General features: G+C 49.3%; 1 protein-coding gene across 3 annotated transcripts in view; it reads right to left on the reverse strand.

Annotated features, from left to right (window-relative positions):
• Positions 1–4,401: 4,401 nt before the first annotated feature.
• SLC35F4 (solute carrier family 35 member F4) overlaps positions 4,402–13,101 on the reverse strand; it is a 123,134-nt gene continuing 114,434 nt past the window's right edge. For all 3 annotated transcript variants that reach the window (XM_044436531.1, XM_044436530.1, XM_044436532.1), the window contains exons 5-8: positions 11,772–11,897; positions 8,905–9,097; positions 7,870–7,959; positions 4,402–4,772 (exon numbers count right to left, since the gene is read on the reverse strand). In XM_044436531.1, coding sequence (XP_044292466.1) covers positions 4,531–4,772; positions 7,870–7,959; positions 8,905–9,097; positions 11,772–11,897 — 651 coding nt within the window. In that variant the 3' untranslated portion in view covers positions 4,402–4,530. The remainder of the gene's footprint in view (positions 4,773–7,869; positions 7,960–8,904; positions 9,098–11,771; positions 11,898–13,101) is intronic.

A 13,101-nucleotide genomic window follows, 5' to 3' on the forward strand; every position in this document is an offset into this window, starting at 1 on the left:
TGCCTTTCTATTTTATTGCACTGTAGCTGCTCTCTTTTCGGCAAGACCTTTTTATTTCCTGGTCTATGGTGACTAACTTGGTTTTTAACATTGCTTTTTGCTTTGATAGCCTCATGCCTCACTTTTATTTTTTTTCTCTGCCATTAACTGCCAAAATTCTGTGCTCTTATAACTTGCTTTTACTATATCATTATTCTGCTTTATTGATATATTTCTGGCTTTATTGTATTTTATTACGAACTGCCCAGAGAGCCCCTGGGCTATGAGACAGTATAGAAATGCAAGAAATAAATAGAGAACACTCCATATTTCAAACATTTTATTATGCTTTTCTGCTGAAGACCCCCTTCTGCCCCCACCCATGAAGGTTTCTCCTTGCTCGGTTGTAACCTCCAGTAGCCCTTCCAGCAGGCTGCACTGGGCGAAATGAGTGGGAAAACTGGACCAGAAAGATTCGTATTTCCCCTCTTCCCTCCCCATTCCCTTTTCCTCGCGTGTCAGGTCTTTTAGATAATAAAAGATTGTGGGCACGGACTGTCTGCTTTTCTTGATTATTGTGGCTGAGCAGCATGATAAAAACACGCTAAATAAATAAAAACACAAGCTGCAGAACAGCAGAGATCGATTTCCACAGCCATAAACAGTTACACTCACGGCACTGTGAATGACAGCCTCTATTGTCGCGGGTTCCTTTCTGAGCGTTTGGAAACACATTATGCTCCGAGAACGCCAGCATTCGCGACACGTTTTGTTTTCCTGTCAGAGAGAGGCCTGATTGCCGTTTACGTGCCGAAGAAGGCAATCTCGCAGCTGCTTCGTTTGTCAAATTGCATTTTTCTTCTTACTTTTCCGCCGCTTGCAGCCCAAAGGCAGTTTTTGTCTGACAAAAAATTAAGTTAGCAGGTTGTTTCACTTCTGGAAGTTGGAGTTTTGTCTGCCAAAGAGGGATTCTCATACAGGCCTCTTCTTGCTGAGCGGCAGACAAACATAGAAACAGAAACAGAGCGAGTCCGAAGGGGTCTCCCGGGCCATCTAGTCTGACCTCCGGCACCAGCCGGCTCCGCTCAAGACATGCCCACCTTGTGAACGTCCAGCCTATCCTTGAGCACCCGCACCGATGGGGCCTCAACGACCTCTCGTGGAAGCCCATTCCACACCCTCGGGGTCCTGACTGTCAGGAAGGGCTTCCTGGCATCCAAACGAAACCTTGGCTCCCGGAGCTTTGCTCCGTTGGAGCGCGTCCTGCCTTCCTCTGCAGGGGAGATACAGGTCTCTCACCACCTCCGTGTGACGCCCCCTCACACACCTGCATGTCGCCCACAGATCCCCTCTGAGTCTCCTCTTCTCCAGGCTGAAGAGACCCCGTTCCCTCAGTCTCGCCTCCTACGGCTTCCCCTGCAACAGCCCAGGTTCAACCCCTGCCATCTGCAGCCACAGCTGGGAAGCCCTGCCAGGCACCTGCTGAGCGGCTGCTGCCAGCCCATGTCAACACTATAGGGCTCAATGGAGCCAGGGCCTGGCTAACCCTCCTCGATTCTCGGGTTCCCTTCACAGACACCCTGAGCAAGGTGCAAAATGCTTCTCTGCTCCTCTGTGATGGATTCGGTTGATAAATGTTTTGCTCCAGTGTGCCTTCCATGAGATGTTGTTGAGGCCCCATCGGTGCAGGTGTTCAAGGATAGGCTGGACGTGCACATGGTGGGCATGTCATGAGCGGAGCCAGCTGGAACTGGGGGTCAGACTAGATGGCCCGGGAGACCCCTTCTGACTCACTATGTTTCTATGTTTCTTCCCTCTAGGGTCAGAGTCATTTCTCCCAATAGTTGCTTCTCAGTCAACTTGAAATTCTGGACTTACATGTGTATGTAGTCAGCAGTCAAATAGCTCTGGAGTACTTTAAGACTAATCTAGACAGCACACTAAAAAGCAGAGACATCACCCTGCCAACAAAAGTGTGTATAGTCAAGGCTATGGCTTTCCCAGTTGCAATGTAGGGCTGTGAAAGTTGGACCATAAGGAAGGCTGAGCCCAGAAGGATCGAGGCCTTTGAATTGCGGTGCTGGAGGAGACTCCTGCGAGTCCCTTGGACCACAAGGCGATCAAACCGGTCAGTCCTAGAGGAGATCAACCCTGGCTGCTCTTTGGAAGGCCAGACACTGAAGATGAAACTCAAACACTTTGGCCACCTAATGAGAAGGAAGGACTCCCTGGCGAAGAGCCTAATGCTGGGAACAATAGATGGCAAAAGAAGAAGGGGATGGCAGAGGATGAGGTGGCTGGATGGAGCCACTGAAGCAGTTGGTGTGAGCTTGGGTGGACTCCGGGGGATGATGGAGGACAGGAAGGTCTGAAGGAGGGTTGTCCATGGGGTCGCAATGGGTTGGACACAACTTCGCAACTAGCAACAAGCAACAACTTTAAGGCTAAATTAACTATTACAGTAAGCAGCAAAATTTGCACTCCAAATCACAGAACACCTTTAAATGTTCCGCTATAAAATTCATATTTGGGAGAAAGAAACTTGTGCCCATATATTATGTGACCAATTTGCATAGCCCCAAAATTTAGAAAGAACTTTTGGCTCAATTTAATTTTTTATCATTTGGGCTTTATGGGGTCGATACTGGGTCAGCCCCAACTCCAGAGTTTTGCTCATGTCATGGCCCTCAACCAGAATCCCTCGGGCAAGGCAGGAGGCCACCAGCACCCTTATTCCCATCTTCTCCAGCCACTGGGGTACAGAGGCACTCTGCCAGTGGTACTGGAGTGGCACCGAGCCATGAGGACTAGCAGCCTTCGATAACCTTCTTCTCCCTGAATTTATCCAATCGTGAAGTTCATGTCCCTGCTATGGAGAAGTGGGACCACTTGGGCATGTTCTGTGATATTCTTTTTATCAGCACATGTGCTAGGAGAGTGACTGTGCCCAGGTCACAGTCGGGATATTAAGGGTGGCCCTGAGCAAGTTCAGGCAGAGAAAGGGCTTCCAGTGGCCACAACTGAGGAGCAGGTGCTCCGGATCCAAAAGGATCTGGACAGACTGTGGAAGTGGGCAGGAGACAACAGGATGGTGTTCAATGTGGATAACTGCAAGGTCTTGCACTTGGGGCACAGGAATGGGTGTCATAAGTACAGGTTAGGGGACCAGTGGCTGGAGAGCAGCACTTGTGAAAGGGACCTTGGGTGCTGGTTGACTGCAGGCTGAACATGAGTCAGCCGTGTGATGCAGTGGTCAAGAGGGCGAACGCCACCCTTGGTTGCACAGCCAGAAGTGTGGCTTCTGGATCGAGAGAGGTGTTACTGCCACTCTACACAACTCTGGTGCGCCCACAACTGGAGTATTGTGTTCAGTTCTGGGCCCCTCGTTACAGGAAGGATATAGCCAGGTTGGAGTCAGTGCAGCGTAGGGCCACAAGGTTGGTGGCCGGTTTGCAGGGGATGCCATATGAGGCGAGACCGAGGGAACTGGGTCTCTTCAGCCTGGAGGAGACTCAGAGGGGATCTGTTGTCAACACACAGGTATGTGAGGGGGCGTCACACGGAGGTGGGCAGAGACCTGTTCTCCCCTGCAGAGGAAGGCAGGACGTGCTCCAATAGAGCCAAGCTCAGGGAGCCAAGGTTCAATTTGGATGTCAGGAAGCACTTCCTGACAGTCAGGACCCCGAGGATGTGGAATGGGCTTCCACGGGAGATTGTTGAGGCCCCATCAGTGAGGGTGTTCACGGACAGGAAGGACATGCACATGGTGGGCATGTCGTGAGCGGAGCCGGCTGGAACCAGGGGTCAGACTAGATGACCCGGGGGACCCCTTCTGACTTGCTCTGTTTCTATGTTTCCAGCTTCTGCCACAGTCCAGCCGGCATGGCAGCAAGGCTGTTTTTCTGTGGAAGCCGCTTTGGGGGTGCTCTTTTCCCGCCATGTGTGCCCCTCCCCCACCCCATGACGGCACACCCGGCCCCACTCCCATTCTGCCTTACTTTACCAAAAGGCGATACTTATTTATTTGATTTACACTCCACTTTTCCCTTACAATGAACTCCAAGCAGCTTTCATCCTTCCCCTCCTCTTGCTCCCCCTCTTATCCCCAGAACAACAACCCTGCAAGGTAGGCTGGGCTGAGCATCTGGGCCTGGCCCAAAGTCACCCAGTCGGCTCCGTGGCTGAGCAGGGACTTGAACCCGGATCGCCTGCGTTCCAGTCACACGTCACACTGGCTTTTACTGGCCTGCGACTTTCATTGAAAAGCCATTTCCCCGTCAGTCCTTTTTAAACTACTTCCCAAAAAAGAAAGAGATTTGCTTTGCTTTGTCGTTTGCTTTGCTTTTAAAAAAGTCATTTATTGCACTTCCACCTACTCCTGGATAAGGGTACAAATGGAAAGTTTGCATACTGACGTGTTTAGCATTAAATGGACAATCCATCCATCGTCTTAAATTAAACGGTCATTTTTAGCATACAGGTAGGTGAGAAAAATTTATTAAATCATATTCACAGAATATACATGGTCGTGCAAGTAAGAAGTCGCCGGGTCTAAGCCAACGGGAGAGACACCGCCCCGTTCGCTCTGCTTCTGCTCCTGAAGTGGATGCTGGAGTCCGTGAGGTCCTCGGCGTGGTCTTCGCTCTTCTTTTCCTTCAGGCTGTTGATGAACCGCAGCGTGATTTCATCCCACTCCTCGGGAAGCAGCATCAGCAAAAACCCCAGGCAGATGATCATGGTGGCCCCCAACCGGACGACGCTGAAGATCACCTCGCGTTTGAGAAGATCAACAGCTGCAGGGAGGGGGAGAAAAGACACTGAACCAAAATGCCGCTTCCTCATTTCACGCGCGGTCCATTTTAGTCAGTGCGGGACAAATGTCACAGCCGAAACATAGACACAGAGCGAGTCAGAACGGGCCTCCCGGGCCATCTAGTCTGACCCCGGCTCCAGCCAGCTCCACTCATGACATGCCCACCCTGGGCCTGTCCAGCCTATCTAAGCAGACAAAGGTGACTCCCTGCCCTGTGGTGCTCTGTGGCAGACACTGCTTGGCGACCACCATCTTGATTCCCCATAATGCCCCTGTGAGCAAAGCTCTATCGCCATGCAGTTTTTTGCCGGAGTAACGGGGGACCGGATGGGCCGCTTCCATCAGAAGTCACCGGTTTGTTTTGCAGAATGTCCCTGGGAATAATGCCATGGGACAAAGCAGCATCACTCCCAAGAGGCTCATGGGCAAAGCAAAATGGCGGCCACTATGATGTGGTTTGCTATGAGAGGCAGAGAACATGGGCGGTGGGGGGTTCCTGTGAAACAGATGGCCGCAGGGACTTTTATATTAATTAATACTGATTCCGCCTAGCACCCAGAGCCCCAAATCCGGCCAAAGGTTCTAACTCTCAGCCTTTTGGCCTACGTTTACACCTGATAATCTCACTGGCAGCTTGCCCTCCACTTGAAACTCCATTCTAACTGAAGGAAGCAACTCAGTGACTGAGAAACAGAGAAGCAAAACAACCAGGTCATGAAGCCTGAAGCCCGAAGTGAAGGAAGGTGGAGGGGAATAAAATATAATTGGCTTGAAAGAAAGTGTGCTACTTCCTATCTCATCCTCCCAGGAGTTTTATGAGACAGGGTTGTAGGGCAAGGTGAAGTTAGAGAGGGGGGAACTAGTGAACTTTTTTTGAATAAGTTTTATTTGAAATGATAATCCTAAAAACAAAGAAAAACTAAAAACAACATCAATCATCAAAAACATTGGGCCTACTGGGTCAGCCCCCACATTTTTTTCCATTTATGATAACTTAAAAACATATTTAAATCTATACAAAGTCCCATTTCTATAATAACAATAAATAATAAAAATAAAAATAAAAAGAGTCCCAATAAATAAAAAGAGTCCCAAGAGCCAATAATAAAAAGAGTCCCAACTTTGATAGAAGTCAATATCTTCTTTCTCCTTCAGTGACAAGGTCAATCTATCCATTTCTGCACAGTCCAAGATCTTTTTTTAGAATCAGTTCGTCAGTGGGTGGTTCTTCACTTTTCCAGTGTGGGAACTAGTGAACTTGTAGTTGTAAGCAGGCAGGTGTCATTGGTTGATGAGTATCAACTCACACACCCTGAATAGACAGTGGGCTAATTATAATGCACATGCGATGTATGCAGATATATGGAATGGCATGAGACAGGGAATAGGAACTAGGCGGACAGAAAGATTGAAACCTCCTGGTAGCTTCCCCAGTGAGGGAAAAGGGGAGGACTGTGGCAGATGGATTGAGGGGTGAAGGAGCTGTTTCGTGTGTTTGTGCTTTGGAGAGACTCTGATTAAGCAGGTTCTCCCCATCTAGTGAGACAAACGAAGGAATCACCTCACTCTGATGGCAGTCTTGGTTATTTAACTTGGGGAGGAGTATTTTCACAGCTTCTTTTGCCTAACATAAGCATGGGTTGGGACCACCACAGAACGTTCACAGACATTCTGCCTGTACAGACGGCCAGCAAGGGAAAGACCAAAACAGCACAATGTCTGTGGGAGTGAAAGATCGGTTTGGCCGATGAAGTGGGGGCAAAGACAGCTTGCACAGAGCTTAGGGGGAAGAGGTCCTGCGTGTTATGAGGCCAGGGGCTGAGAGTCCAGAGCAAAGCATGGGCTGCATGTTGATGTGATTATTTCAACTCTTAGCAGTTTGAACCCTTTCCTCACCAATTTAACCTCTACACATGACCATTATATTTGCAATTCCCTGTAACTGTGATACAGAGGTTGCTACCAGTCCTGCTCTTTCCTCTTCCCTCCCCATCCCTTTTTCCTTGCATGTTCGTGTCTTTTTAGGTAACACACCAGCCAGTAGGGACAGCCAGTTTTATCTATTACATGGGAGCAGCTCCAGAATCCTTTCCCTGCTGAAAGTGAGATAAAAAGGACTCTAAATGAATAAATAGCTGCCATTCATCAAGAAGCTGCAGAAATCTGAGTTTTTTCTCTGCCTGCCTCCTGCCAGCCCACAAAGATGCCTTTTGGTGTGCAGGCTGGTCTCTCGGGTTGCAAACTGTTTGCATTCTCTCAGTGTTTTCAAATGATTTGTTTCCTTCTTTTTAAATCAAGATTTCAATGAATTTTTTGCTCTGTTTTGCTCCCATTTTGTAAGCTGCCTTGCATGCCAATTTCTTCAAAGAAAGCCTGGGTACGTATCTATCAATCAATCAATCAATCAATCAATTTTACTGATGCTGTGTTGAGGGGGTGCTTTTGAACCAGAAGTGTTAAACGTCTTTCGTGTGAAGGCCACATTCTATTTTGGAAATGCTCTCAAGGGCTGCAATCCAGTGCTGAGACCGGAGAGAGGATGAAAGCAACGGGGACTTGGCCCAAAATAAAGGTAAAGGTAAAGGTTTCCCCTTGACGTGAAGTCCAGTCATGCCTGACTCTAGGGGGCGGTGCTCATCTCCGTTTCCTGGCCGGGGGAGCCAGCGTTTGTCCGCAGATGGTCTCCGTGGTCGTGTGGCCGGCATGACTAAACACCAAAGTGCACGGAGCAGTGTTACCTGCCTGCCGAAGTGGCACCTTTTCATCTCCTTGCATTTGCATGCTTTCGAACTGCAAGGTTGGCAGGAGCTGGGATGGAGCAAGGGGAACTCACCCCGTTGTGCAGACTCCAACTGACGACCCTTCGATCAACCAACCCAGCAGCACGGAAGTTTAAACCACTGCGCCACCTGCAGTCCCAAAATACCCCCCCCCAATCCCCCCACCCCGCCTATTTCAGCTTAGAAGTCTCACTGCCACCAGGACCCCACGGTTGACATCCGGCACCCCTGCTCCAACTGCGCCCAGCATTTCAAACGATCCCACTATTTATTCCAAATGATCCGGAAGGCACCCACCTGCATTGCCCGGGACGCTCAGCACGGTCCCAATGGATATGAGGATCGGGTATGTCAGCACGACGCCGACGTTCACCAGAATGTTAAACGCTGAAAAGGGAAAGAACAAAAGTCTGGCATTTGTGGAAGGCACTTCCCTGCCAGCGGACTTGCATCTGCAGGGAAACAGATGAGCTTAAATGTATTTATATGTTTATTCAGAGCCTGTCTTTTCCTTCCAAGGAGCTCCAAGTGGCTCCCATCATTCTCCTCCCCCTGCTCCTCTCAGTCTTGTCCTCACAACAACAACCCTGTGAGGTAGGTTGGGCTTGCTCAAAGTCACCCAGCCGGTTCCAGGCCCAAGCAGGGATTAGAACCTGGATCGCCAGAGTCCCGGTCCTCAGGATGGGCTGGATCAGCCCCCACTCGCTCCCTGGCCCTGAGATTTTGGATTCCTGTTGCAGGTGGTATTCGAAACTCCTTGCCTTTTGGCGCTAGATTCAAACATCCTCACATGCTCCTGCAGTCCTCTTCTCATAAAAACCATGTGAAAAGGAATCCGTCAAAGAAGCGGTTAAGGGAGATCATAATGGCTAGGAGGGTCCCTCCTGGGGTGGCGACCTGTATGGGGGAGCAGAGGTGGCTGGCTATGAAGGAGAGGGTCTTTTCTGGGGTGGCTGCCCAGGGCAGAAGGGATTTCCCAGAGTTCTCCCCTGACACTGTACTCTTCGCAGCACCGGGAAAGACGCTTCTGCTTTTCTAGGCATTGTGTTCTTTCAGTTTTTGTCGTGCTTGTTTCTGTATTCTAAATCTTGGAGTTGCTGCTAGTTTTTTCTTTTTGTCCTCCTACCTTATACCTCCAGCTTAAACATTTATAGTGGATCTTGTGTTGCATATTCCGGCTTCACTAGATGTGAACCATCCAAAGAGTTTCAGTTAAGGGACAGTGAAAAATATAATAAAACACATGCAACGAAGTCCTAAACCGCCAAAGTTCTTGCTGCAAGCGAAGCTCAGGGCAGCGTTGCAGATGGGGACATTTTCCTTCACGCTTACCTAGCCAGAGCCCTGCGATGCCACACAGGTAGCCCCACGGCACGGCTGAAAAGGGGGACCAGTACTCCACTTTGGTAAAATAGAGGATGATGGGTGTGAAGGAGAGGAAGATCAGGTTGAAGAAGCCGAGGGTCGAGATGAAGTGCGCAGCCTCCCCAAAGTTGGCACTTCCGAGGAACATCTTGAACAGAACCTACGGAGGAGGAAGGAGAAGGACGGAGGAAGAGGGTGCCAGCACGTGACATTGCCACATGTCCAGGGCCACTTCTGCCCCTGGGGGACTGTACCGCGTGTCCCCTCACACTGTCCCTGTACCTGGAGCCTGTGCCAGCCAGCCAGAGCATCCTTTGAACTTATTATTATTATTATTATTATTATTATTATTATTATTATTATTATTATTAGAACATTTCTATGCCGCCCCTTGCCGAAGCCTCGGGGCGGCTTACAACATAATAAAATACAATACAATACAAAAATAACAATATAAAATTAAAATTAATAATATAAAATAAATAAAAAATATAAACAATATAAAAGAAGTTATAAAAGAAAAGTTATAAAAGAAAAGAAAACTACACACAGCATCCCTTCCCAGTCGGATGCCCTTTGGATGCGCCCTTTCCCGCCAGCCCAGGCAATGTTGGATTCCCCAGCCTGGCTGGGAATGATGGTAGTTGTAGTCTCAGCACCTCATGGGGCTCCTGCCGGGAAACCGCTTCCACAAAAACGGCTTGATGGAAACAGCTCGAAGTTTGCACACAAGTATGCAGGGGGTTCTGGGTGCTGGCCAGGGAATGCTGGGAGACGCAGGACCTTCTCTGTCCCAGTGTCCTTAGGGTGCTGCCCTAAGAGACCTCCGTGGGGACCCATGGTTGCTGGAGCACCTGAGGAAGCCTGGCAGCCAGAGGAGGCATTCCCCCTGCCCCACGGCAAATGAAGGAAGAGTTCCGAATTCCATAAAACTATCTGAGCAAGTGTCCCGCCTGCCGCTCCTCCCAAGAATCCATAGTCGTGCTTTCGGTACTGTCGGCCACTTGCACTGCACAGAAGCTGGGCTTCTACGCTGACGGAGCTTCCGTCCTTCTAAGCTCCAGGATGGGCTGCCGCAAGGGGCCCTCGGCAGGGCTGCCCTGGAAAGGGCACCAGTGGCGTCACCTGCTGCGGTAGAAGCAGCGAGCTGGGGTCACGCCGGCAGGCAGTTTCAAGGCACCTGAGCACCTGCAGCGGCTACCATTCCCTTGGGGCCTGCTGGAGGCAGGGCTTTTTCAGTGGTCATGCCACCAGCTCCCTATGAGGTGTCCCCCCCGCCCCCGTTTTGAGTAGCCTTCATCATTCAGAGGCATGTTATTTCCATGGGGATTGATGGATTGATTGATTTTCCAATTTATTTCCTGCCTTTTTCCTACAAAGGGCTCAAGGCAGCTTACATCCTCCTCCTCCGCCATCTTATCCCCACAACAACCCTGTGAGGTAGGTTGGGCTGAGAGTCTCTGACTGGCCCAAGGTCACCCAGTTGGCTCTGTGGCTGAGCGGGGACTCGAACCCGGATCGCCTGAGTCCCAGTCCCATGCTCTTCACCACTGCACCACACTGGCTCTCTGCACTGGATCTGGTGTATATAATTTTTCTGATATGACCGAGGTTCTCACTGTGGCACCTGCTTTTGTTTCACAGTGGCTGGGTTCACACAATACAAGTAACTCTGTGTGGTTACCATGGTATGAATTTTTTACAATGATCTAGCTGATCAGTGGTTTCCACGGTAGCATGGTTTCCATTCTCCCTGCTCAGTCCTGCTATTGGCAGTATGTCCCATCAGCCGCTGCACCTGAAATTCAGTCCCAAGGTGCACTGCTCCCTGACAACATTTCCCACTTCCTCCTCACTGGTCTGCACATAGAGCTGGATGGCTGGAGCGGCTGCTGCCATTGCCGTTCTTTTCAGGGGACTCAGTGGTAATCGCATGGAAACCGTGGTCCAGGGCTCAGGCAACATGACAAACCATGGTGGCTCCTAGAACAAACCATCGTTTCTTCATGTGGTTTCTAAAGACCAAACTGACCGTGGTGAAAAACCACGGCTGGGTTCGGACAGCATGATAGACAACGGTGATAAAAATTCACCATGGCTTGTTGTGCCATGAACCCAGCCATTAAATGAATCGCTTCCTTATATTCATTTTTACATTTACTGCATTAAAACAAAAACTAGCAATACTGGAGGTTGTACTCCAGTCACAACGCATTTTAGAAAATGAGTAGTGGCATTCCAGGTCCCACTCGCCAGCAGCCAGCAAATGGTGGCCCTCCAGTTATTTAGGCCTACAGCTCCCATCAGCACCCACCAGCATAGCCCATGCGGAGGGTTCATGGGAGTTGTAGGCCCAGACATCTGCAGGGTCTCCAGCTGCACTCAATGGGACCCCAAATCCATTAGAGGAGACCCACTAGCCCCTAGGAGGACGGCACCCCACAACAAGGATGAAAGGCCGCCAGTGGAAGTCTCTCCCTCTTTCGTTCCAGCATTTCCTCCCGCTCGTGCGTAGCCGGCCACCGCCAGACTCCGTCAATGAAATGCCAGCGCAAAGAACAAGTGGAAAACATCGATGTTCATCTCACTGCTGTGGAATAATAGAGTTTTCATTAAGACTCGATAAAGGCACGCCAAGCCAAATCCTCGGTGGCCACAAACTAATTATCTCCCTTGTAACTTTCTCCTGGCGCACCTGGCGCAGAATGTAAACGAGGCAGCCGAAGAAAGACGGAGCGTCGTTTTCGGCAGATTCTGCTTTGCTCGTGCGTGTTTGTGCGCGCAAGAGCGCATTTTTAAAAGTGCTGGGACTGTGGGGAGACGCAAGGGCCTACCTTATACAGTGCAGAGGTTGATGCTGATCCCACTGCATATGCGACACCGATAATCGAATCGCCATGGAAACCGTCTGCATACGCCATCATAACGATTCCAGTGATAGCCATGATTGCGGCAACTATCTGTGTGATGCAAAAGAAGAGGAATTTGGAGCGACTTGATTATCGGGAAAGAGATGAGGATGCTCCAAGTGCGGGGAGACTTGCGGCTAATACAGCGGGCTAAAAATCTAATAAATAAACAATAAATATGTGTCTCTTTTAACTTTCATTTTCCTAACTCCCAGTTTAAAGGGAGCTTCGGAAGCATCCCTTGGAAACAGGGAAGGGACTACAAGTTGGGTTGGCAACGGGATGGACTTACTGTTTCTTCCTGGTGAAACTCGGTTTTTCTTTAGATTATTTTGGGTCCACAGCCCATTTAGGTAAGGTGACCAATCAGGTTCATTTGCTCCAGAAGTCGGGGCCTATAAACTTTGGAGCTGGGTTCAAGCATGGCCACAAAAATTATGGTTCCAGCAACAGAGAGACAAGATGGCGGGTGGTTCCATCACCAGCAAAGGACAGCGTCTGAAGCAATCACACAGATGGCACCTTTTCGTGGTGGATTTAAAAAGCAACAACCAAGGAAGGGAAGTCACTCCCTTGAAATAAAGTAGGTGCAGTATATTGCAAGGGTGAGAACTTTGGACTAGGGGCCAAATAATTCTCTTGATTTTTTGCACAGTGCCATGTCCTCTTTTTCTGGCTTTATGCCCTCTCCCCAACCTTTCTTTCTTCCCAGCTTATGTGCCATTTTTCCCACATTCCAAAAATCTAAAATGCCTCTCCCAGGGCTGACTTAGTCGTAGCAGGAGCTCAAAGCCAAAATAGGCTTAGTTGTTTGTTCGGTGGCCCCATTAAATCTGGTTTTGACCCACATGTAGCCAAGAATTTCTTTGATTCTTAGTGTGCACTATGATTTTTTGAAACAGGCCAGGTTTAGAAACAATGTTTGGATTCTGGCTTGTTTCAATACATCATTGTTTAAACTAACCACCATTTGTTTTTATTGTACATAACAACAAACCACAGTGAATTTAAACATAAAAGCAGACGCAGAAGAGAAGGAGAAAAGGGTACACACAAGTTGAGGGCTTTCCCAGTTGCATTTGTACAGCACAAAACTGTGGTTTAACTTAACATCTAACTGGAACTATGATCCAGGGATGCTGTGAAAGCTTTGCTTTGGCCCAGCACCACCGTGGCCCCTTCCTATGGTAAACCCAGGTTTAGCCTCAAGTGCGTCAACACGAACAAGCCAAATGCAACAGTGGCAAGATCTTTA

Source organism: Varanus komodoensis, unplaced genomic scaffold, assembly GCF_004798865.1.
Source record: "Varanus komodoensis strain SLA01 unplaced genomic scaffold, ASM479886v1 scaffold3, whole genome shotgun sequence".
In the NCBI taxonomy this organism is placed as follows: Eukaryota; Metazoa; Chordata; class Lepidosauria; order Squamata; family Varanidae; genus Varanus; species Varanus komodoensis.